Source organism: Lagenorhynchus albirostris, chromosome 10 (assembly GCF_949774975.1).
Source record: "Lagenorhynchus albirostris chromosome 10, mLagAlb1.1, whole genome shotgun sequence".
NCBI lineage: Eukaryota > Metazoa > Chordata > Mammalia > Artiodactyla > Delphinidae > Lagenorhynchus > Lagenorhynchus albirostris.
The window spans coordinates 51,673,479-51,698,810 of NC_083104.1; the positions used below are offsets into that span (position 1 = coordinate 51,673,479).

General features: G+C 46.4%; 1 protein-coding gene across 1 annotated transcript in view; it reads left to right on the plus strand.

The window, feature by feature from the left end:
• The window catches only part of GLB1 (galactosidase beta 1), a 90,123-nt gene that overhangs the window by 58,941 nt on the left and 5,850 nt on the right, over positions 1-25,332 (plus strand). The window contains exons 12-15 of the mRNA XM_060162454.1: positions 1,474-1,563; positions 4,823-4,936; positions 6,547-6,678; positions 8,604-8,843. Coding sequence (XP_060018437.1) covers positions 1,474-1,563; positions 4,823-4,936; positions 6,547-6,678; positions 8,604-8,843 — 576 coding nt within the window. The remainder of the gene's footprint in view (positions 1-1,473; positions 1,564-4,822; positions 4,937-6,546; positions 6,679-8,603; positions 8,844-25,332) is intronic.

Genomic DNA, 25,332 nt, shown 5'->3' on the forward strand with positions numbered 1-25,332 from the left:
CACTGTTGTGGCCTCTCCCGTTGCAGAGCACAGGCTCCGGACACGCAGGCTCAGCGGCCACGGCTCACGGTCCTAACCGCTCTGCGGCACGTGGGATCTTCCCAGACTGGGGCACGAACCCGTGTCCCCTGCATCGGCAGGCGGACTCTCAACCACTGCGCCACCAGGGAAGCCCTTGGCAGGCGATTCTTAACCACTGTGCCACCAGGGAAGTCCCGGTTTATGTCTTTACAGAGCTGTGAAAATTTTATTTTTATGCAACAGAAAATAATTGCAAATGTTCCAAACAACAATATTGCTAAAACATAGCTACCTTAGTACCAGAGCACATTTTGTTTACCAGGAAGGAAAACTGTGAGACCAGAAACTAAATATATACAATTGAAGATAGCAAATAACTAAATGAAGTTTAAGTAGAACATAGTTATATAGGATAAAAGCTTTCACCATGAGTTGAGTTCCTTTAGTTGTCCAAGTGGGAGAGCACCCACTCAGCTGAATTGATGGATTCCTGACCGGGGCTTCCCTGGTGGCGCAGTGGTTGAGAGTCCACCTGTCGATGCAGGGGACGTGGGTTCGTGCCCCGGTCTGGGAAGATCCCACATGCTGCGGAGCGGCTGGGCCCTTGAGCCACGGCCGCAGAGCCTGCACGTCCAGAGCCTGTGCTCCGCAACGGGAGAGGCCACAGCAGTGAGAGGCCTGCATACCAAAAAAAAAAAAAATTCCTGACCAGTATCGTATTAGGGAAAGCCCTGGGTTTGGAGCCAAACCTAACTGCAAATCCTGTCTGTGCCTTGATTCAAGTGAGCTGCTCTGAGCCCCATTTCTTCTTTACTAAAAAGGGACCATAATGCCTGCTTTTCCCGGTGTTGTGAGGATTCAGTGAGATATGCGGGTAAAGTGATGTCTCCCCTGGAGGCAGCCAGAGCTCATAGCCATTATCATTGTTGTTATTGCATCAGAATAAACACCATGAGCTGCAAGAATACACAATTATAAGTATGAATTGAGTGTCTACCTTGTGCTGGCATTGGAGGTAAGCTCAGTACAGACCCTGCCCTTAAGGAGCTGACGGTCAGCAAGGACAGCAGTGGTATAAACAACTGGAAAGTGATACAGGCGTGGGAAACATGCTGCAGACCAATTCAGAGGAGGGCACAGTCGGAGCTACTTCATTGGGAGTGGTGGGAAGGCTTTACGGAGCTTTGGTTTTCATGCATTTTAAGGGCCTTTCATATACAGGAGGTTGTGTTTGCAGATAGGTATGTTTGAAACTATTTTTAAGTTTATCATCTGTTAATTTTCATCCAGAGTTAAGGAATAGATGGAATTGATTGAAGGTGACTGGGGGACAGCACTAAGTAGAATTTGAACCATTTCAATTTATTTAGGGGTTGGTCAATGACGTTATTCTCAACTGTGATTACCAGGGAGGGGTGACAGTGAGTGAATGCCGCTTTTGTTTCTTTTCAGTTAAAGACAGTGGAGGAAGCTCTCGACATTCTGTGTCCCTCTGGACCCGTAAAAAGCGTTTATCCCTTGACATTTATCCAGGTGAAACAGGTAGGCCTTCAAAGGTAATGCTTCACCTTTTTTCTACTTGCAAAAATGTGCTTTCTGCTCTGCCTGTTCGGAACACAGAGACCAAAACGGTAAGTAGATAAATCAGACCCCACATAAATTAACCATGGATCTCCACGCTCTCTTTAGTTCTAAGTACTACATGGTGAGCTGATCTTTCCTGTGTTTTCCCCCCATTTCTTATTATCAGATAGGTCGTAGCTCAACCTGCTTCAGCATAATTCTGTACAAGCTATAAATTGAGTATATTTAGGACATAATTAATCTTTCGTATAAGGTATCAGAGGAAAACCACTATTTTATTACTCAAAAAAGACAATTATTTGTCCTTAGCTCAAAGGTAGAAGGACTGTGTTCTTAATAGATTAGGTTATTAGAAATTCTTTTTCCTGCTTTTGAAGAGAACAAGAACAGTACATCGTGTGTGTGTGTGTGTCTGTGTGTGTGTTTAATCTCCAGGCCACAGCCCCATCTTTATTGTAAAAGTTTTCCCCAACTTTTTATTTTGGAAAACTTGCCAGAATAGCACAACACCCGTAGAGCTTTCACCTGGATTCACCAAGTGTTAACAGTTACTTCACTTGCTTTATCTTTCTCTGTGTGTATACGCAGTCAACTGCTTTTTTTTTCAGCAGTTTGAGGTAGTTGTCAACATCATGACACTTCACCTTTAAATATTACAGCATATATTTTTAAAAAGGACATTATCCTACATGACCATACATAATGATCACCCTTAAGAAATTTAGCATTGGGACTTCCCTGGTGGCACAGCGGTTAAGAATCCGCCTGCCAATGCAGGGGACACGGGTTCTAGCCCTGGTCCGGGAAGATCCCGCGTGCCACGGAGCAACTAAGCCCGTGAGCCACAACTACTGAGCCCGTGTGTCTAGAGCCTGTGCTCCGCAACGAGAAGCCACCGCAACGAGAAGTCCGCGCACTGCAACAGAGAGTGGCCCCAGCTCACCACAACTAGAGAAAGCCCGTGCAGCAACGAAGACCCAACGCAGCCAGAATTTTTAAATAAATAAATAAATAAATTTATTTTTAAAAAAAGAAAGAAATTGAGCATTGATACAATCTTATTATCTAATACACATTCCAAAGTCAGGTAGCCCTGGTCATTACAATGGTGTCCTTTATAGCTTAACTTTTTTTCAGTCCAGTTTCCAGTTCATGATCACACACTGTCTTCTTTCATCTGAAACGGTTCCTGAGTCTTTTTTTCTTTCTCTCATGACGTGAACATGTCTGAAGAGGTCAGCCCAGTTTTGTATACGGCCCCTCACTGGTTAGATTCAGTGAAACATTTTTGGCGCAAATGTGACAGCGGTGATGTGTTCTTCTCAGGGCACCATTTCAGGATGCCCATGAGGTCACTTTTTGCCTTTGGTTCAATGTTCAGTTTGATCACTTAGGATCTCAGCCCTGTTTTTTGAAATGGAAAGTTATCTCAGCCCTCCTTTCTGACTTCCCGGAGAGATCACCTTCTCGAGGGAATAATAGCACATCTGATCTCACTTTAACGCATTTTGCCTCCAGTTACTATTGTTATACTTGTGATTTCACTCCAACTGCACTGCTTTGTGATAAATAAAAATGAATAATTAAGCTCCCCACCCCACACTTTTTCATTAGGGTTGGGTAGGTTCTTTCTCTGGTTCTAACACACACTGACTGTACGTCCACGTCTTCATCTACCTGTCTTCTCCACCGAGTAGGGTCTGAGCACATCAGACAAGACACGACACAGAGCAGCAGGAACCTGGGAAGTGAATCCCAGGTTCACGTGTAGACACCGGCAGCCCTTGTTCTTCCTCAGACCCCTTCTGCTCTCTCATCTTTGGCCGAGGCAGTGCTCTCAGATCGGGTGGGGCTCCTGGGCCCTGGCTGTTTCAGATCTGAGACAAGCCCATAGAAGATTTATTTCCAGCAAACCCTTTGGCGGGCACAGCTGCAGGGATTGGGGTGCAGCCCTGGTACCCCTGCAGCTGCCCCCCACCCCATCCCCAGAGGCCTCAGCTTTGCCTTTGCAGGGAGCATCTCAGCTTCTGCTCCCCTCCTGGAAACCCCTGGCTAAGTCTTCCTCGGCCTCTGAGTTAGGACTCACCACTTTGGTACTTTCAAAAGATAAAAACAAGAGAGAGATGGAGATTTGGAGTCTGGGAGGGAGGCATCCTTGCACTTGAAGGTTTGGCTGGCGACAGCAATAGCATTTCTTGAGTTCAGCACTTTCCTGCAACACAGGAACGTGTGTTAGCGTTTTCCTTCCACTCCTGCAAGGCATCTCTCCACTTACCTGGGGTGCACTTTCTTTTGGGGCCCGAGGAGTAGGGAACTTTGTCTCTGTTCCCTGCTGGATTTCCATTTGGGCTCTCTTGTATGACTCAGGATTTATCCACCTCCCCCAGCTAATGGCCACAGCAGGAAGCCACGAACCGAGGCTGACGGTTGGGGCCTTCCTTTCGGACCAGGGATCCCAGCTCTCAAAGTACTTACTGACTTAGCGACAGGTTACACCCCCATCCCTGTCGGTTTCCCTCGTGCCTCCACTTTAAACAGTTTCTGATTGACTCTTGTTTTGTATGTTAGAGCGGATTTGGCCCAAGGATCTGGAGAATGTTTTACCGAGCATTCTGTTGCCATTTGCCTTTTGTTGTTGTTGTCTTTGGTTCTGGTTTTTTTGTTTTTTTTTTTTTTGCGGTACGCGGGCCTCTCACTGTTGTGGCCTCTCCCGTTGCGGAGCACAGGCTCCGGACGCGCAGGCTCAGCAGCCATGGCTCACGGGCCCAGCCGCTCCGCGGCCCAGACCGGGGCGCGAACCCGTGTCCCCTGCATCGGCAGGCAGACTCTCAACCACTGCGCCACCAGGGAAGCCCGCGGTTCTGGTTTTTGAGGTAACAGAAATAACTTTGGGATATATAGGATGGGATCCCCCTGAGTGATTCTGGGCAAATCACTTAACACATTCCAGGGCCCAGTTCCCTCTTGTGGGAGGGGAGGTGACGTTTGACAAAACACTCTTCAGGCTTCCTTGCAGTTCGCTGCTGTGATAGTTTTATTCTATGACCCGAAGATGAAGCCGGTTCCCTTCTCTCAGATGGAATTTTTGCCGAGGCTGGGGAAGCATTTCATTCCTCTGGTTTTAGAAATGTCACTTTCACACAGATCGAGGGTGACCAAGTTCTCCTAACGTGAATGGCAAGAGTGATGTCTTTTTCTTGCATCCTTCTCTAACCAGTACTTTGGGTTTGTGCTGTACCGAACAACACTTCCTCAAGACTGCAGCGACCCAACACCCCTCTCTTCGCCCTTCAACGGCGTCCATGATCGGGCCTACGTCTCTGTGGATGGGGTAAGAATTCTCTCTGTACTTGTGGGTCTGCCCCCACGGGAGAGGGGGTTTGTGGGTTGCACTTGGTAACATGACAGTCAAGGCCGTTGCTGCCTTTCCATCCTCAGGCTCTACCCCTCCTCGTGATGCCCCTTAGCTCCGCCCCTTGCTTGCTGATGTAGCCTCACCTGTGCTCTGTCTACCTGGGATACACCCCCTCACCCATCCGAACCGCAGGACTGTGCTTAAGGCCCCACCTCCTCGGAAGGCTTCCTGGTTGCCCCAAATCCAGGGCCATCCCCTCTGATTGACCATGTGTGTCACCCATGTCTTCTTTGCTCCTGGAGGGCAGGGTCCATTTGTACACCCCAGATGACTCATGTAACTGTGGGTCTTCATTACATGAGAAATTATATTCTGTAGGCTTGTTCCTGATAATTAGAGCTAAAAGACACAAAGGCTTTGGGTTTGTAGCAAAGTAAAGATAACATTTTAGGATTTCCCTTCCTCTCACTGAAACAATCATGTGAAAAAAAACACACGAAGAGATTTTTCCTAACCAAAAAAACTTGTTCAGAAAATTTTAAATGAAAGTATTTCCATTCTGTTGTCATGCGCAGCTTTAATTTCAGTGGCAGCAAGTGTCTAAGACATTATGTGTATACTGGCAGCAGTTCCTAAAATTTCAATCTGGGGGTTGTCTTAGTGAATTACGGTCATTTTTTTTTTTTAATCTTGCATTTAACAAAACTAGGAATATGTTGCTGCTAAAATACCTGTTGTTTCCCCTCATTTTATTGTGTCATCTTTGTGGTTAATGCATCATGTCAGGTATTTTGAAGTGAGACTATTCCACCTAACTCACTGATTTTATCTCGTTTGTCTGATTTTGTCTCCTCTCTCCATGTTGTTTAGAAGCTACTTTTTGTGACTGCCTTTTTGCTGTGAGAACGTGAAGAGGTTCCTGTACTAGGAATCTTCCCCTGAAATTTTTGCCTCTATCCCCTTTCCGTTAAAAATAGATACACGGGCTACTCAACACTCTGTTATAACCTATATGGGAAAAGAATATGAAAAAGAATACATACGTATGTATGTATAACTGAACCACTTTGCTGTACACCTAAAACGAACACAATGTTGTAAATCAACTACACCCCAATATAAAATAAAAATTTAATTTAAAAAATAAAGGACTTTCCTGGTGGTCCAGTGGTTAGGACTCCGAGCTTCCACTGCAGGGGGCGCAGGTTCGATCTCTGGTCAGGGAACCAAGATCCCACATGCCGTGCAGTGGGGCCAAAAAATAATAAGATAAAAATAAAAAATAATAATAAATACAAAATTTAAAAATAAAAATAGATGCACAACAAAACATCCCAGAGCTAAGGAAACCAGCCTTGCCCCTTCCTTGCTGGGAGCTGAGTCTGCTGACCTTCTTGTGTAGAAAGCAGTGATTTCTGGAACGTGGGCATCTGGCCAGTAACTTGGGCAAAGGAGCCATCAGAGCATTTCCTCCCAAGTCTGGTGACACTTCCAGGCAGGAAAACGAGTGCTGAACTAACTGAGCGGGCTGCCTCTCTGCTGACCCTCCCACCCTAGTTAACTCTCATTTGGCATTGAACTGACAGGTCCCCCACGGAGTCCTTGAGCGAAATATTGTGATCACCCTGAACATAACAGGGAAAGCTGGAGCCATCCTGGACCTCCTGGTGGAGAACATGGGGCGTGTGAACTACGGCAATTCTATCAACGATTTTAAGGTAGGCGTAGCTTCCCTGTAGGAGTGAGGTTCAAAGGTTGACCTGTGCCTAAGCCACTAGGGAAGTTTCTGTAAATGCATTTAAAAACTCTCCCACATACACTCTTTACCTCCAGCCCTGTTCACATAGAAGTAATTTTTAAAAGCACACCCACCTTTCCGTATGTGATGAGTGAACCTACCCTGATTTGTTTTGCAACCTAGAAGTTGGGTTATTTTGAAGAACTGTTTTCCTCTGCAGGTGATGAGAAAGTTGAGCTTTGCAAACAGAAGCCTTCCTTTGCGTTTGAATTCAGTCATCCTTTAGTAAGAAACAGGAGGAGAAAGCCACTGCACCATGCTTTTCCTTTGCTTAAAAAACCCACTGAGGTCGCAAAAGGCACTCCCTTGCCAACAAAGCCAGCTTAGCATTCGGTCTGCTCTGTTTTATGGATGTGGATGAACCAGGACAAACTCTTGAATTGCAGAGAACCTTCCCCTTGGTGCACTGCCTCTCACTTCTGTTGGTTAGTCTGTGCCTAGGTGTCTAGTGCAAATACATTTTTCTAATGTACATTTTGAGAGCATTATTCAGCAAACATTTGTGCAGTTCATAGTCTGTGCACATGCTCCGTGAGGCGCTTTGGGGGATGCAAGGATGTTGAGATATGGACGACCCCGTGGGTAGCTCACCATCTGCTAGAGGAGGGAAGTCTTCACTGAGGGAATGATGGTACCACCCACTCTAGGAGAGGACAGGTGTCTGGGGCTATTTCCTGACCCTCCTGGTGACACCTCGGAGGCAAGGCAGTGACACTCTTAGGGAATAGCTATACAGGGGCCACTTTTGTCTCCAGTAGAAATGTCCCTGTTACAGTCCTTGTGCTCAGGCTGTAATTAGTGGCCTTCCTGCTTGGCTGTCACAGGCCATGCTGACCTATAGAGTGATGGGGACTCTTACGAGGTGTCTAAGTCCCCAGGACCTGGCACCCAGCTGCCTTGTTAATGCCTATTGAATTACTAATTGGACAATTGAGGCTTGATATTGAGAAGTGTCCTGGGACTAATTTGGGATCCCACTGGGTTGGAGAAGTTCCCCTCATAAAAGGCTGGGAAGAGGGACTTCCCTGGTGGCACAGTGGTTAAGAACCTGCCTGCCAATGCAGAGGACACAGGTTCGAGCCCTGATCCGGGAAGATCCCACATGCTGTGGACCAACTTACCTGTGCACCACAACTGCTGAGCCTGCGCTCTAGAGCCCGCGAGCCACAACTACTGAGCCCACGTGCCACAACTACTGAGCCCACGTGCCACAACTACTGAAGCCCGTGCACCTAGAGCCCGTGCTTCGCAATAAGAGAAGCCACCACAGTGAGAAGCCTGCACACCACAATGAAAAGTAGCCCCCGCTCCCTGCAACTAGAGGGAGCCTGTGCACAGCAATGAAGACCCAACGCAGCCAATAATTAATTAATTTTTTAAAAGGCTGGGAAGAGAAAGCCAGATAAACCATGAGCAAAGGCTTCGATGCAGTGGCTGGTGTCTTGGACACCCCAGGCCCCTGCCCCTGCTGGACAAATAGAGCAACTTCAGAATGTGAGTCTGAGGCTCCCTATCATCATCACGGCCCTTTCTATCCTTTTACAGTGGGCTGGATGTTCTTTTGCATCCCCCCCTCCACTCACTCTCTCATCCTCAAATTCCATCATTTCCTCCATTCTAGCAGTGTCTCTGAACCAAACACTGAAGATTGGGGATTTGGGATCAAAAGCTCTGGCCTCAAGCCAGATCTGTCCCTTTGATGTACACACCGTTTGAGTCTGCATATACTGTTTGTGTTTCATATCCCAGTTTGCTTTTCCCAGGAATTCGGGGCTGGAACACAGAGTCACTTCAAGCCAACCTCCACCCCCACCCCCAGCTCATTGCTCTGTTTCTCCTTTACAGGGTCTTATTTCTAACCTGACTCTTGATTCCAATATCCTCACCAACTGGGAGATCTTCCCACTGGACATGGAGGATGCAGTACGCAGCCACCTGGGGACCTGGGATGGCCATGACAGCGGCTGTGCCCACAGCCCATCTGACTACACACTCCCAGCCTTTTATGTGGCTAATTTCTCTATTCCCAGTGGGATCCCAGACTTGCCCCAGGACACCTTTATCCAGTTTTCCGGATGGACCAAGGTATGTGTCTTCATGGGAAGTGTTTGAATTCAGGCCTCAGACATCTGGTTTTCAGTCTCTGATTGAGAATCAAAAAGAGCTGCTAATGGGATGCTGTGTGAGTCTGAGAGTGGAGGGTTTTATTTGGAAGTTTACCCATTTCTCAGGAGCAGGACCATGGCAGATCTTTGAAGATGCAATGGTCAGCATGAAGGTACACCAACTACCCCATTTTCATTGACTGACAACTTCCTTTAGAAACTTCCTCCTTCCTCTAAGAAAAATCATAGTCCCCTTGGAAACTGCCTAGGAGGAGCCCTTCTTCTTTATCCTGAAGAAAATCTGGCCCAGGCAAAGGGGTGAATATCTGGGGCACCTGCTTTCTCTTGTTCATGCCTAACTCTGTACTCTCAGAACACCCCCACCTCCGTGTGAAAGTGCCCCTGTGCCCTGGGGGCATCCACCACTGTCTGTACGATCCTCAGCTCTCCCTTGGCCACTTTACTGCCTGCTCACTCTCCTTTATTCTTTGAAGACATCAGCATGTCTTCTTTCACCATTGTCTTCTCCACTTCCAAGTCCTGTTTTCATCCTAGATGCCCTTATCATGACTCAGTTATTCATTCAACAAATATTTAGTGGCCACTGTTACCAAGAGTGAGTCCAGTTGCTTGCTGCTCTTAAAGCCAAATAAAGAGGCAAGGTTGGTGGAAAGGAGAGTTTGCTTTATTTTGGTTGCCAGCAATTGGGGGTGGGGAGGACAGACTCCTGCCCAAAGGCTGACTCCCCCCTGCCCCCAATCAGCAGGCAAGAGCTTTTATAGGTGGACGGAGGGGGCTACATATAGAAACAGCACAGTCAGCCTGACAGTCATATTGAAATTGGTCCTGTGGTGGTCTGACCACCTTCATCTTGATTGTTTTAAGTACAGTTAATCTTCAGCTCCAGGGTCAGTTTGTTACCATTTCCTTGAGGCCAATTCTCTGAATTGTGGCAGCTTATGTGATGGCTACAGTCTGGTCCTCGTGTAGTTAACTTCTTCCACCTGGTGGGGGTTTCAGTATCTATAAGACAGCTCACAGAACATGGCTCAGAATATTATCTATAGCCTTTGAGGAGGAATTAAAGTCCTTGACTTTGCTTAATGACTAAACTATTAATGTTTTGTCCTATTTGATTGTTTTCCTTTGCTTCTGTATTATCCCACTTCTCTCATTAAACCTATCCTTTGGCTAAAGTTTTTCTACAAGACAAAAGGCAGGTGGAGGACATGGGGCGGGGACAATAGGGTCCCGCTCCATTTCAATCCCCCCTTTCCTTTGATACTCCCCAATCTTGATGAGGGACAGGTATAGAACAAGAAAGGGAATAAAGTTTTGGATAGAGAGATTAATCATAAACTTGGCAGAGGAACTTGGTTTTAGTTCCATTTCTGTTCCAATTTCCCCCAAATCTTTGAGGGAATGGGGTGACAACTGTTCTGGCTACTTCCTGCTGAAATAGGGCCTAGTGCTGCCTAATTTGGGGAATGGACACAGAGTTGGAAATAATTTCGTGTTCCAAGCTTAGCATCAATATTTTTTTTTTTTTTTTTTTTTTTTTTTTTGCGGTACGCGGGCCTCTCACTGTTAGGGCATGTCCCGTTGCGGCTCCGGACGCACAGGCTCAGCGGCCATGGCTCACAGGCCTAGCCGCTCCGCGGCATGTGAGATCTTCCCGGACCGGGGCATGAACCCGTGTCCCCTGCATGGGCAGGCGAACTCGCAACCACTGCGCCACCAGGAGAGCCCAGCATCAATATTTTGTATTATGAAAACATTGCCTCTGTCTTTGATTGCCTTGTCATAGTACCTGGACAAACATTTGAAAATTAGTAGACATATTGCAATGAGGATAATAATCAAAAATTTTTTTTTTAAAGATCAGCTTTTTAAATAAATTTATTCATTTTATTTATTTACTTTTGGCTGCTTTGGTTCTTTGTTGCTGTGCACGGCTTTCTCTAGTTGCAGCAAGTGGGGGCTGCTCTTCGTTGTGGTGCGCAGGTTTCTTATTGCGGTGGCTTCTCTTGTGGCAGAGCACGGGCTCTAAGCGTGCAGGCTTCAGTAGTTGTGGCATGTGGGCTCAGTAGTTGTGGCTCGCAGGCTCCAGAGCACAGGCTCAGTAGTTGTGACCCACGGGCTTAGTTGCTCTGCGGCATGAGGGATCTTCCCAGACCAGGGCTCGAACCTGTGTCCCCTGCATTGGCAGGCAGATTCTTAACCACTGCACCACCAGGGAAGCCCCAAAACATATTTTTGTACTATTCTCTGAATGTATTTTTTTCCTTAATGGTTAAAGTGGATGTACAGTGTATGTTTAATAGGCCATAAACAGGCTGTTTGGTTAGCCTAAAGTTCAAATTAAATCAGGTATAAGACAGAATGACTTCCCCATACCTCAATATGTGAAATTTCTTCTATCATTTTCCCCTTTCAATTGTAAATAGAAAACATTGATAATCAATGTATTTTTCCAAGTTGCCATAGTGGCTCAGTTGCCATAGTGGCTCAGTTGCCTACTCTGGGTCCATTCATGTCCCTCAGTGCTAGACCCACTTTTTGTTTATATATTTGTCTAGTCATCTACATTGGGGGAAAACTAATCAGACATAACAAACGAGTACAGAAAAGTCTGTTGATGGGGAAACAGTTTATAGGCGATACATTTTATCAGTTATACCCAGTCGTCACACAAACATTGTACATGTGCTTTAAGCAGTAAACTTAAAGCCAGCAGTGATACACATCATTAGTAGTTATACTCTGTGACAACTTCATTAAACTTTTTTTTCCATCCTGAACATTGGGGTCAGAAGTATAGTTAGAAGAAAAACAGTAGCTTTCCATTAGAATTCTTCAAATTCCTTATCAATATTTCTCTCTGAGATTCCTCAGGGGCCCTCTGGAAAACTCAAAGTTAGATAGATAAAGAAACTTACAATCTGTTTTCAAAAGCAGCTCAGTATTCCAGGAAAACTTCGTTCTCTTAACAGAGAGAAAACCAGATTCCCACCTTGTACCAGCTTACTGTTAATAACAAAATTCATTTACATAATTAAATTCAATCTAATCTTAATCGATCTTAACAATGTACAAAATTCTTTTCTCAAAATACCTTCTTTTACAAAAACAGGATACTTTCTGTATCCATATTAATTTGTCCCTTATTTTTTTCCCATCCAGAAGCAACCAGCTTTAGGAAAAAATTATTCTCCTTTTATCCCTCAACAAAGATATCTCCAGGGAATTCCCTGGCAGTCCAGTGATTAGGACTCCACACTTCCACTGCGGGGGGCATAGGTTCGATCCCTGGTTGGGGAACTAAGATCCTGCGTGCCACATGGCATGGCCAAAGGAAAAAAAAAACAGAAAACAAAAATATCTCCATTTTTTATATTTTCTCTTGCCAACAGCACACATCCTACTTGCTTTACATACTGAAATGTTTCCCTTATCATTTTTACATATTACAATTTTTAACCCTTTAAAACCTTAATAAAACTAAGAAACAAGTAATTGAACTGTTATACCAGCATTTTCTGATTGGCAAACTTAAGAACGTATTCCATAACCTCTAAAAACATACATTTTTTTCATGCACAATTTCTCTTTAATGTGGTATCAGATGTATGTTTAATATACCTAAGTCCTCTTTCCTCTCCTTTTTTTTTTTCTTTTTTTTTTTGGCTTGAAGTTCTATTAATTAACCCAAGGCTGAAGTCTCAGGCAAAGTGAGCTGTGTTTGTATTTCAAGGATGTGTTAAGAGTTAACTTCAAACTTTCTCCTAAGCATATTTTTGTTCTCTCAGGGTCAGAATTCTGAGAGAAAAAAAAGTATTTATCAAGCTAGCTTTCTCTAACTACATATACAAAAATAACCAGTTTTGGAATTTCAAAAGAATTTCATCTTAACCAATTTTTTTCGGAGTTTGAAGAATACTGTTGGTGGCCACACGGTGTTTTAAGAAATCATCTTTCTTTTTATTTAGTCACAGTGTCATAGCTAAAATCTTTCTAATGAACTGAACCTGAATTTCTCATTTTACAAAAGGCAACAAGAATACCAAAGACACAAATGGAATACACACTCACACGCCAGAAGACAGAACTGTCACAGATCCTCTGAGAGAATGACCAATACGGAGTCCCAAACAAACACTTTCCAACACAAACGGTCTTCAATGGTAGACACACATCAGAACCAATTGGCAAAATGCCCAAATGACACTCAGTGCTCACATATGGTTCTCAACATCAGACACACATCAGAACCAATTGGCAAAATGCCCAAATAGCACCTCATGCTCAAAAGAGAAGTTTGCCCAGGTGCACACCAGTGAACTTACCTTGGTCTTGGAGCTCATCAGCTCGTCCAGAGGCATCTTTCTGTTCCACCAAGGAAAAGCGTACGTTGGCAGCCAGTGGCGAGCAGGGGAGAAACAGGGAGGAGCCCCGAGACAAATGGTTTTGGCAGCTGCTAGGAACACCCCGAAATCCCCCTCTCAGGGCCAGCGAACCATGAGCAGTGGGCTCCTTGCAGCCATCCCGGTGCATCGTCATGGTGGCTGCTGTGCTGGAGAAAACTCCAAGGAGCCAGATATTGTGAGAGCGCAGCTTCACATTGGGAGCCAAAATCTGTTAGCAAAGGTGGGCCCAGCTGCTCCTGCTCAAAAGCCAATAAAGAGGCAAGGTTGGTGGAAAGGAAAGTTTACTTTATTTCCAAGGCTGGCAAGTGGTGGGGAGGGCAGACTCCTGTCCAGAGCCGACTTCCCCCACACTCCAACTGACAATCAGGGGGCAAGAGCTTTTATAGGTGGACAGAGGGGGCTACATATGGAAACAGCACAGTCAGCTCTGACAGTTGTCTTGAAATTGGTCCTGTGGTGGTCTGACCACCATCATCTTGATTGTTTTAAGTACAGTTAATCTTCAGCTCCAGGGTCGGTTTGTAACCATTTCCTTGAGGCCAATTCTCTGAATTGTGGCAGCTTATGTGATGGCTACAGTCTGGTCCTCGTGTAGTTAACTTCTTCCACCTGGTGGAGATTTCAGTATCTATAAGACAGCTCACAGGACATGGCTTAGAATATTATCTATAGCCCTTGAGGAGGAACTAAAGGTCCTTTTTTTTTAACATTTTTTTAAGATTTATTTATTATTTTTTAATTTATTTTTGGCTTGTGTTGGGTCTTAGTTGCGGTGCACAGGCTCTTCCTTGCTGCACGTGGGCTTCTGTCTAGTTGTGGCGGGCAGGCCCCAAGGCACGTGGGCTCTGTAGTTTGTGGCACACAGGCTCTCTAGTTGAGGCAAGTGAGCTCAGTAGTTGTGGCGCGTGGGCTTATTTGCCCTGTGGCATGTGGGATTTTAGTTCCCTGACCAGATATCGAACCCGCGTCCCCTGCATTGTAAGGCGGATTCTTTACTGTTGGACCACTAGGGAAGTCCCAAACTAAAGGTCCTTGATTTTGCTTAATGACTAAACTATTATTGTTTTGTCCTATTTGATTGTTTTCCTTTGCTTCTGTATTTTTCTCACTTCTCTGATTAACCTTATCCTTTGGCTAAATTTTTTCTAGAGACAAAAGGCAGGCTGAGGACATGGTGGGGAAGGACCATAGGGTCTTGCTCCATTTCACTCCTGTGTGCCCAAACTTTGTGCCAGGTGCTAATTATACAATAATGAATAGAACCAGATATGGTTCTTGCCCTCATGGAACTTAAAGTCTTGTTGGGGCAGCCAACCCAAATCATATAATCACCCAAATTAAATGATAGAACTGCAGCTGCAATGGGTGCTAAGAAGAGATATGGAGGTTGATAATAATTGGGCATTTGACCTTGTCAGGGAGGTCAGGGAAGCCTTACCTGGGGACATGATGCTTGACAGAGGTAGGAGTGTTGAATAGGAATTAACGTGGCAGAAAGGGGAGGGAAACATGCTCCAGGCAGAGGAGACAGCATGTGCAAAGGCCATGTGGTTAGAGGGGAAAGTGGCCAGTGTGAGGAACTGATAAAGGACTGAAATGTATGGAACACAGAGAAAAGGGAGTGTGGTTCAGAGAAGAGGCTAGAAAGCGGGTAGAGACCAGATCAGGACAGGCCAATTAAACCATATTAAGGTTTGGTCTTTCTGTTGAGAATCACTGAAGCAGCAGAGAGACATGGCACGATTGTGATGTGATGAGCCTCTGTGACCCCAGGATAGGTTGGTTGAGGGTGCATGTGGATTCAGGGAAACTGTCTAGGAGGCTGGACCATAGTTTCATTGAGAGACTAAAGTTAAATCAATAAGATGTAATGACAGATCGGATATAGGGATTTAAAAAGAAGGATGTATCAGATGACTCTGAGGTTCTAGGCTTGCAGCTGGGCAGATGGTACCATTTACTGAAAGAAGAAATTTCAGAAGAGGACTTGGGCTGGAAGAGCAAAATCATGAGTCTGGATGTGGACAGCTGAGTTAGAGATGCCTTGGAGAACAGTGGAGAGAAGGTACACAAGGAGGCTGTTGGATTTATGGGTGGGGATTCAGAGGAGGGATCTGGGCTGGGAACATACATATGAGATCATTTGTGTATGGATGGTTGTTGAAGACATGGAATAAGGAGAGAGGATGAAGAAGGAAGAAAGCAAGACCTCAGACTGATCTTTGAGAGACACAAGCATGACAGAAAGTGAGGAGGAGAGACCAAAAAATGAGAGGAGAACAATATTGATGCTGCCAAGAGGACAAGTGAGATGAAGACAGAAGCATCTCTGCTGGATTTAGCACCAGGGGGTCATGGGGACCCTCAGTAAGGGCTAAGCCAGCAGAGTGAAGCATTGCAAGCCAGATGGCCTTCTACTGAGGAGTGTAGGGGGAGGACATGAACACATGAATAAATACGGATACTTGAAGATAAACATTCTTCTTGAGAAGTTTAACTCTGAAGGAGAAGAAGAAAAAAATACTGGAAAAAAAGCTGGAAGAGACGAGGCACATGGCATGTGTTTAATAAATGCCCTTTTATAATGTTTGCTTTTTACATGTTTATGGACATATATTTTCATTATGTTTGAAATATTTTCTAATTTCCCTTATTATCTCTTTGAACCATGGATTATTTAGAAGTGTGTTGTTTAATTTTCATATATTTGTGCGTTTTTTAAAGCATATCTTATTTTTGATTTCTAATTTAATTCCTCTATAAAACTTCTGGAAGAAGGAGGAAAATCTTCATGATCTTGGGTGAAGCAAAGATGTCTTATATTTGACACCTAATACATGATCCTTAAAGGAAAAAATGGATAAATTGGACTTCATCAAAATTGAAAATGTTGGGCTTCCCTGGTGGCGCAGTGGTTGAGAGTCCGCCTGCCGATGCAGAGGACGCGGGTTCGTGCCCCGGTCCGGGAAGATCCCACATGCCGCGGAGCGGCTGGGCTCCTGAGCCATGGCCGCTGAGCCTGCGCGTCCGGAGCCTGTGCTCCGCAACGGGAGAGGCCACAACAGTGAGAGGCCTGCGTACCGCAAAAAAAAAAAAAAAAAAAAAATTGAAAATGTTTTCCCTTCAAAAAACATTATTAAGAAAATGAAAATCCAAGCCACAGACTGGCAGAAAATGTTTCAAATCATATATCTGACAAAGGACTTGATTTTAGAATATATAAAAATTCGTATAACTCAATAATAGGAAGACAACCAACCCAATCAAAAAATGGGCAAAGGACTTGCATGGATAGTTCAACAAAGAAGATATACAAATGGCTGATAAGTACATGAAAAGATGCTTAATATTCAACATCATTAAGGAAGTACAAATCAACCACAATGAAATACCACTTTATACCCACTAGAATTGCTATAATAATGAAAGATGGACAAGAACAAATGTTGACAAGGATGTAGAGAAATGGGAACCCTCCTACATTGCTAGTGGAAATGTAAAATGGTACAAACACTTTGGAACACAGTGTGACAGCTTCTTCAAGGGTTAAATATAAAACTACCGTAGGATTCATCAATTCTGCTCCTAGGTAGAGACATAAAACATATGTGCACACAAAGACTTACATGCAAATATTCATAGTAGCATTATCAAAATAACCAAGAATTGGAAATAATTCAAAATGTCCATCAACCGATGAATGGATAAATAAACTGTGCAATATTCATACAATGGAATGGTATTCCACAGTAACAAGGAGCAGACTACTGATACAGGCTACAACATGGATGAATCTGAAAAACATTATGCTAAGTAAAAGAAGCCATCATAGAAGGCCACATATTGTATGATCCCATTTGCATGAATCGGTTCAGAAAAGGCAAATCTGTAGAGACAGAAAGTAAGTGAATGGTCACCTACGACTGAGGGTGGGAATAGAGAATGACTGCAGATGGGTATGGGATTTCTTTTTGGGGTGATGGAAATGTCCCAAAATTAAATTGTGGTGATGGTTGCAAAATCTTCTTAAGTTTATTGAGACTTGGTTTATGGCTGAAGCATATTGTATTTCTTTTTTTTTTTTAATTAATTAATTTATTTATGGCTGTGTTGGGTCTTTGTTGCTGTGTACGGGCTTTCTCTAGTTGCGGTGAGCGGGGGCTACTCTTCATTGCAGTGTGCCGGCTTCTCACTGCGGTGGCTTCTCTTGTTGCGGAGCACAGGCTCTAGGAGTGTGGGCTTCAGTAGCTGTGGCACACAGGCTCAGTAGTTGTGGCTCACGAGCTCTAGAGCGCCGGCTCAGTAGTTGTGGCGCACGGGCTTAGTTGCTCCGTGGCATGTGGGATCTTCCCGGACCAGGGCTCGAACCCGCGTCCCCTGCATTGGCAGGCGGATTCTTAACCACTGCGCCACCAGGGAAGCCCCCATATTGTATTTCTTGATGAATATAACTCCGGAATTTTAAGCTCTACCATCCTCTCTCTGGCCACATATTTCTAGCCCTCAAACTCTCATGCCTCCCAAGCCTACTCTTGGATCTTATGGATGACCTGAAGCTCCACCATTAAGGCCGCAGTTCTTCCCTATCCTGCGTAGACATCACCACCATTTTTTTTTTTTTTCCGGTACGCGGGCCTCTCACTGTTGTGGCCTCTCCCGTTGCGGAGCACAGGCTCCGGACGCGCAGGCTTAGCGGCCATGGCTCACGGGCCCAACTGCTCCGCGGCACGTGGGATCTTCCCGGACCGGGGCACGAACCCGTGTCCCCTGCATCGGCAGGCAGACTCTCAACCACTGCGCCACCAGGGAAGCCCAACCACCATTTTTTTAAGGGCCATCAATGCACTGACCCCCTTGCCCTTCCACTCTGTCTCCTTGATCATCCTCCACTGGGAGTGGGTCCACCATTGGCCTCCGCTGGTTCACCAGTAACTGAGCAGCCCTGGGGGAGCCACTCTGGCATATTTGTCAGGGCCACGTTCCCCTCACTCTCTCCAAACTCTGGAGGTCCCAAGTTGCCCAGCAGTCCTGGGCCTCTCTCTTCCCTGTCCCCAGCTGGCCTTTATGACCCTCATCATCCCCCTTAAACCACCTTCCTCTTCCCCACCCCCTCCGCTGAGGACTCACCCTCCTTGACACTATCAGGTGGGGCTCCTTTGTTCCTCAGCTTCCTGTCAGACTTACCTCTCTGCCTCCACCCTCGCTTCCTGCCCAGTGGCCTCTAGGAGGAAGTCTAAGCTCCAAATCCCCCTCCCACCTCTTTCCTCCACGCCGAGGTCCTGTTCTCTTTCTCCTGCTGCATTTTGTCAGCCTTTCTGTCTTCTCTGCCAACTCCCGTGTTGCAGCCCAGAAGCGATATCCAGGGCCTCTGCGACCCAGAAACAAAACAAAGCCCTCCCCGGATCTTCCCACTGGAGCACAAGCAGGCTCGTTCTTGTTCTCGTGCTCCCTGCCCACCCCCGGTCCTTCCCCCCTTTTCCTCTTGGTGTCCTCTGTTCACGCTTTTTCATTCCCTCCCTCTGCCCACCGGGTCTTCACGACGTCAGGACTGGCATTAACTCCTCTCTGAAACCTTCCTAGACCCTTAGTCTCCCTTGATCCACCTCGTGCCCCGCCTGGACTCAGCTCCGTGACGTTTCATCACTCAGGCTGGCACCCTGGTTTCACCCACTGAGTCATAAGTTTCACGAGGGGCATTTCTTTAAGTGCCCAGTTTATTCTGTGTCCTCCCTGGGCCCGGCTGCTCTGTAACTGCTTTCAGGTGGAAAGGGGGAACTGCCTGTGTTGCTGGGTCCCTTGAAAGAAAGCACGTGAGAGGAGTGTAGGCCCTTGGGTGGTCCTGTTGGTGAAGAGGGGCTTGGCTGGCGCTCTGGGTACAGGGCCAAGGCCAATGAGAAGACCCAGCACAAACCATTGCTCACCAGGTTGTGTCAGTTTAGTGCCTTAAGAGAAACAACCTTCAGGAGATGCAAAGTAGAAAGAGAACATTATCTGTCACAGGGGTTATGAACAGGGCTAGGGGGCTCAGATGGAGCTTGAAACACACCTGAAGGATGGATGGTCCTTCATCGGAATTGGAGGCTTTGTCAAGGAGGGAATTTCAGGTGAAAGAACAGTAGATGCAAAAATGAAGAAATGGGGCCTCCCTGGTGGCGCAATGGTTGAGAGTCCACCTGCCGATGCAGGGGACACGGGTTCGTGCCCCAGTCCGGGAGGATCCCACGTGCCGCGGAGTGGCTGGGCCTGTGAGCCATGGCCACTGAGCCTGCGCGTCCGGAGCCTGTGCTCCGCAGCAGGAGAGGCCACAGCGGTGAGAGGCCCACATACCACACACACAAAAAAAAATTTTAATTAAAAAAATTTAAAAATGAAGAAATGGAGAAGCATAGGATGTTTTTGAGGTCAAGGGGTTCTGCCTTGGCCAGGTCATAGAAGTGTCACGCCCAGGAGTTACTGACCCAGGAGTTTTGCTCGGCACTTAAGAGACACTATCTTCCTAATCATCAAAGGAGGCCCCTGTGGTAGGATGTCCTGATAGTGTCTCCAGTTTGCAGATGAGCAGGTAGAGCCTCAGAGACCTCAGTATCGTGTGTGAGGTACAGACATGGTGGTGGAAAGGCTCCCCAGCCCCAGGTCTGTCTGACTTGAAGGCCCACACGAAAAGGCAGGCAGCATGTACGGGGCCTCGAGGGCCAGCTGGGAGATTGTGCTAATTATCCAGGCAGAAGCTCTTTACTTACTTAGTCAGTCTGATGGATTTTCTGCACCGTCATGCTTGAAAAGTACGTGTACACACAATATTTATGAATGTGTCAAGGGGTTTGGAACCCCAGAAGCCCATCTAATTTATATGTCTGATCAAAAATGAGTACACAGGGCTTCCCTGGTGGCACAGTGGTTGAGAGGCCGCCTGCCGATGCAGGGGACGCAGGTTCGTGCCCCGGTCCGGGAAGATCCCACATGCCGCAGAGCGGCTGGGCCCGTGAGCCATGGCCGCTGAGCCTGCGTGTCCGGAGCCTGCGCCCTGCAGCGGGAGAGGCCACAGCAGTGAGAGGCCCGCGTACCGCAAAAAAAAAAAATGAGTACACAAATGTTCACAGCAGTAGTATCCAAAATTATCCAAAATCAACCAAAAGGTCGAAAAACCCAAATGCCCATCAGCTAATGAACGCATAAACAAAATCTGGTCTACTCACATAATGGAAAATTATTTGGCAATGAAAATAAATAAATAAATAAATAAATAAAATACTTATCGATGTTACAACATGGATGAGCCTTGAAAACATGTGCAGTGAAAAAAGCTAGTCACAAACCATACATACAGTATAATTGCATGTATATGAAATGTCCAGAACAGGGACTTTCCTGGAGGTTCAGTGGTTAGGACTCCACACTTCCACTGCAGGGGGCACAGTTTCCATCCCTGGTCGCAGAACTAAGATCCTGCATGCCGCACAACACAGCCAAAAAAGAAAAGAAAAGAAAAAAGAAATGTCCAGAACAGGCAAATCTCTAGATATGGGAAGATCAGTGGTTGCCTAGAGCAGGGAGAAGGGGGTACTGGGGGGAGATGGGGAGTAAATACTAAAGAGTGCAGCGTTTCTCTTCGGAGTGATAGTTGCGTAGCTCTGTAGTAAACTAATAACCACTGAATTGTACACTTGAAATGAGGGAATTGTATGATATGTGAATTATAACTCAATAAAGCTTTACACACACACCTGCAAAAAGGCCCATCCACAGGCTTTGTGGACCTGGGTTGCACGGGTCTGAAGGTCAGAGGACATACGTGTATCATACGTAGGACAGATCATGTGTGTTTTCTGTTATTTTCCAGCGAGCAGTGGTCCCTGTTGCCAAGGACAGTCCTGGGCCAGCTCTGGGGTGCGTTGGGGATGGACTGCCTGAAGCCTGGGCCGTTTCCAAGGCTCCAGGCCTTTCCAAGTGCCTCCAGGCACTAACCCCGCTCCATCCGTCTCCAGCAGGGAGTCCCTGTCAGGCCCCTGTCCCAGCCTCTTGACTTATGCTATTCACTTGCTGTAGAGAAACTACCTTGATGGAGTGAATGAAGTCACTGATAAGGGTGATTCAGGAGATTAAAAAACTCACTTCTGATTACTCAGCCTTTCTTAAGTCAGATGTGGCTTTCTCGTTAAATGCCCCAATGTCAACCGGGATTTCAGTGGGAAGCGGTCAGGCATGTTTGGCTCCATCCCAGAGACACAGGCCAGCGCTTTGTCGCTTTGTCCGCACGGAGCTCTCGTCTGATGCAAACTCCCCGCAGTAGGCACTGTTCTTCAGTGCTCCAGCTGGGTCAGATGTGCCAGACTAAGATGTCGTGCTCTGCCGCTGCAGTGACGTGTGTGCTGTTTATCTCTCCTTCAGATGCGTGTGGATAATCTCACATGAATATCCTGTGTAGCCTTCCCGCATTTTTTTACCACTCGCAGTACATCTGGGTGCCTAGCAAAGCCTGGCAATGAGAGGGGTGGGGTGGGATAACTTCCCGCTTTTCCTCTACCAGAATTAAGCTTTGAATGTTAAGAATCAACATAGAATACGGACAGAAAGCAATGTTATTCTTTAAAGGCAAACATTCCCTCTTTGAAGATGTAAAAAAAAAATCACGAAATAAAAGAATTTGTAACAAAGAGCTGACAGAAATCCCTTCTATTTTGAGACTCTTTTTTTGCATCTTGCCTTTGAAATTTCCAGCTCTCTAATCAATTGGTCTTTCTGGTGACCAGGCCTATCCGGAGGCCTGGTCACCAGAAAGATGATGTGATTAGAGGGTTGGAACTTTCAGCCCCACCCCCAATCTCTAAAGCCAACATGGGGGACTGGAGATGGAATTCTATAAAAACTCTAGAACAACAAGATTCGGGGAGCTTCTGGGTTGGTGAAAACATTCAAGTGCTGGGTGGTACACCTGGGTGGGAGGTACACCTGGACAGGAGGTGCACCTGGAGAGGGCTGGGAGCTCAGCCACCCTCCTACCTCGCCCTATGAATCTTTTCCATCTGGCCATTCCTGAGTTGTAGCCTTTATAATAAGCCCATAAATATCTGTAAAATGTTTTTCTGTGTTCTGTGAGCCATTCTAGCAAACTATTGAACCTGAGGAGGGGTGCGTGGGAACCCCCAGCTTACAGCTGGTTGTTCAGAAGCAGGATTCCAGAGTTTGGAGCCTACACAACTGGAGGGATGGAGCTGTCGGCCCCTGAGAGGGGTGACTGAGCAGCACAGGTGGGGACCGGAGGCCCTATGTTGAGCATGTTCAGTCTCAAGTACTTCCTGTTCATCCAAGAGGAGCTGTCTGCTCTTGGCCACCAAAGCCCGCAACACAGCAAAAAGGAAAGCTTCACTCAGTACAATGGAATATTGTCATCTCTGTTTCCAGACCCGATGGCCATACTCTAGAAGACCTGTCAGTCTTGAGTCTATACGGATAATTCTGTACAGATGGGGAGGTGGGGTACAATGTAAGTTAAAGGTGTGCTTTTGGTGCCTGTCCCAGGCTTGGGGCTGTTAGGAAAGGACCCAACCTGTAGAACTGACTCTGAGTGGAGGACGATGGGGAGGAACTCTGTTCCCACACTCCTCGGAAACTGTCCCCGCCGAGGCCGCCGACACGCACATAGTGACACCCCAGACATTTCTCAGTTAACGTCTTGGCAAGTAACGTCTGACATAGGTAACCACTCCCTCCCTTGAAGCTATCCTGACGTCTGTGACCAAACTTCTGGTTTCCCTCCCCATCTTCATTCCTCCTCAGGCTTCTCTTTCTGTGTCTGTGTTTCAGTTCTCAGGACTTGATCCTGGGCCCTCTTCTTACATTTTCGTGGGAGGTCATCCTCACAGATGTGCTGGTAACACCCAAATTTTCAGCTCCAACTCACCACTTTTGAGGACCGGGAACACCACATCCAAGCACCAGGGTGGACCAGCTACCGGAGGCCTCAGAGGCACCTCCCACCCGATACATATAAGACAGACCCTTCCTCCTCATTCCCCTGAAACCTACTCTTCTGCAGGAGAAGTGGTCCAAGGACAAGGAAGGAAGCTGGACTTTAGTGCAGCAGTGGTGGGTGTTGGGGGAATGGAGAGGGGGCCCAGCTGTGGGAAATAATACCAGCCGACTCATCATGGAGCACTCCCTGCACACCAGCCACTGTGCTGAGTGCTCACCTGTGTCCTCTCACTATGACTTAACAACAACCCTGAGAGAGGCACGGACACAACAGAGGTAGCCCTAACGGGATTTGGTGACTGATTAGTGAAAGAGGAACTGACTAGTAGAGGATGATCCTACTCTTGCTAAATCGGGTTCAATGACATCATTTACTTTACTAAAAAGCAGCATGCTACTGTACCTTGAGGCCGTGGAGCTGTGTATCAGTTAGCTTTTGCTGCTTAACAAACCACCCCAAACTTAGTGGTTTCAAACCAAAACCATTTATTTAGGTCCTGATTTGGAGTGTTGGTAGACTGGGTGGTGGTTCTTCTGCTGGTCTCAGATGGGCAGGGCCTTCTAGTCAGGGAGGAGGCCCTCCTCCTGGGGGCTGGCTGGCTGGCTGTCTGCTGAGGCCACAGAGATTGGTCCACATCTCTCTCATCATCCACCAAGCCAGCCCTGGCTTGTTCATATGGTGACTGGCGGGGTTCAAAGAAAGAAGGCAGATGTGCAAGGTTTCTTAAGACCCAAGTCAGAATTCACATGTCACTTCTTCCATGTTCTCTGCCCAAAACAAGTCACTAGGCCAGCCCCATCCAAGGGATGGAGAAACAGACTCTACCTCCTGATAGGAGAAGCTGCACAGAATTGTGGCTATTTCTGCAGTCTGCCGTAAAGTCTTAGCAAGGTTTGACCCTACTTTCATTCTGAGTTTGATATTTTTTTTCAACCTTTTTTGGCCTGATTACAGTTATTCTTACCCCCGACAAAATCTACTATTTCCACCTCATTCGTTGTTTCTAGTCACAAGTCCTGTGAACTTGGAAACTACATAATCAGACTCCTTTGCACAAATATATATTAATTTAGTAACAAAACTTGTAAGAATTGTGTGTAAACAGGAGTAAATAGGCTCTGAGTGAAGGAGGGTCTCCTACAAATTTTAGTGCATGGACTTTGTGACAAATAGTATATGGCTGCCTGGAGGTGGTTTTCACTCACCAGTTCCTAGCCTCATTCCAGGCGCGTGAGAACGCGTGATGACTGTCGTTAGGTGAGATGCTCCGTAAAAAGATCAAGCAATGGTGGCACTCTGGGGGAGTTGAGAAGGAAGGAATTTATCTCTGGGGTTTGCTGAGAGGAGGAAGTGACTCATCTTTTAGGCTAATATTCTGTGTTTTCATGGCTTCGATTCTATCTGGGTCCGTCCCAAAATACAGAGAAACCATAAAGTTCTTTAACATTTTTACTCTTAAGACCAAGGAGGAAGCAAAGGATTTGCATCAGCTACAGACCCCCTTGGGGTCTGAAGGAAGGGGAGATTTTGTTTTTCCCCTGTGTACTTCATGGAGGTTTATTTAATGTCTTATCTCTCACTATTTTACCCTTTTTTTTCCCTCCCAAGTTAGCACCATAAATACTCATGAATTGTGTGTGGTGAGAGCCTTCTAACCTTGAGAAATGAAACTTTGTCTTTTCCATGTTAAGTCCTCCAAGTGTCTAAATATCTTTTTGCAGAGTAGGACAGAGTCGACATTCAACCCAAGTTTGATGTTGCTAAAGGAACTCCTGACTACATCTGAAAACTTTAAAGCTATGACTTAAACCAGGATTGACTCTTTTATTTATTTATTTATTTTTGGCTGTGTTGGGTCTTCGTTTCTGTGCGAGGGCTTTCTCTAGTTGCGGTGAGCGGGGGCCATTCTTCATCGCGGTGCACGGGCCTCTCACTGTCGCGGCCCCCTGTTGCGGAGCCCAGGCTCCAGACACGCAGGCTCAGTAGCTGTGGCGCACGGGCCTGGTTGGTCCGCGGCATGTGGGATCCTCCCAGACCAGGGCTCAAACCCTGCAGGCAGATTGGCAGGC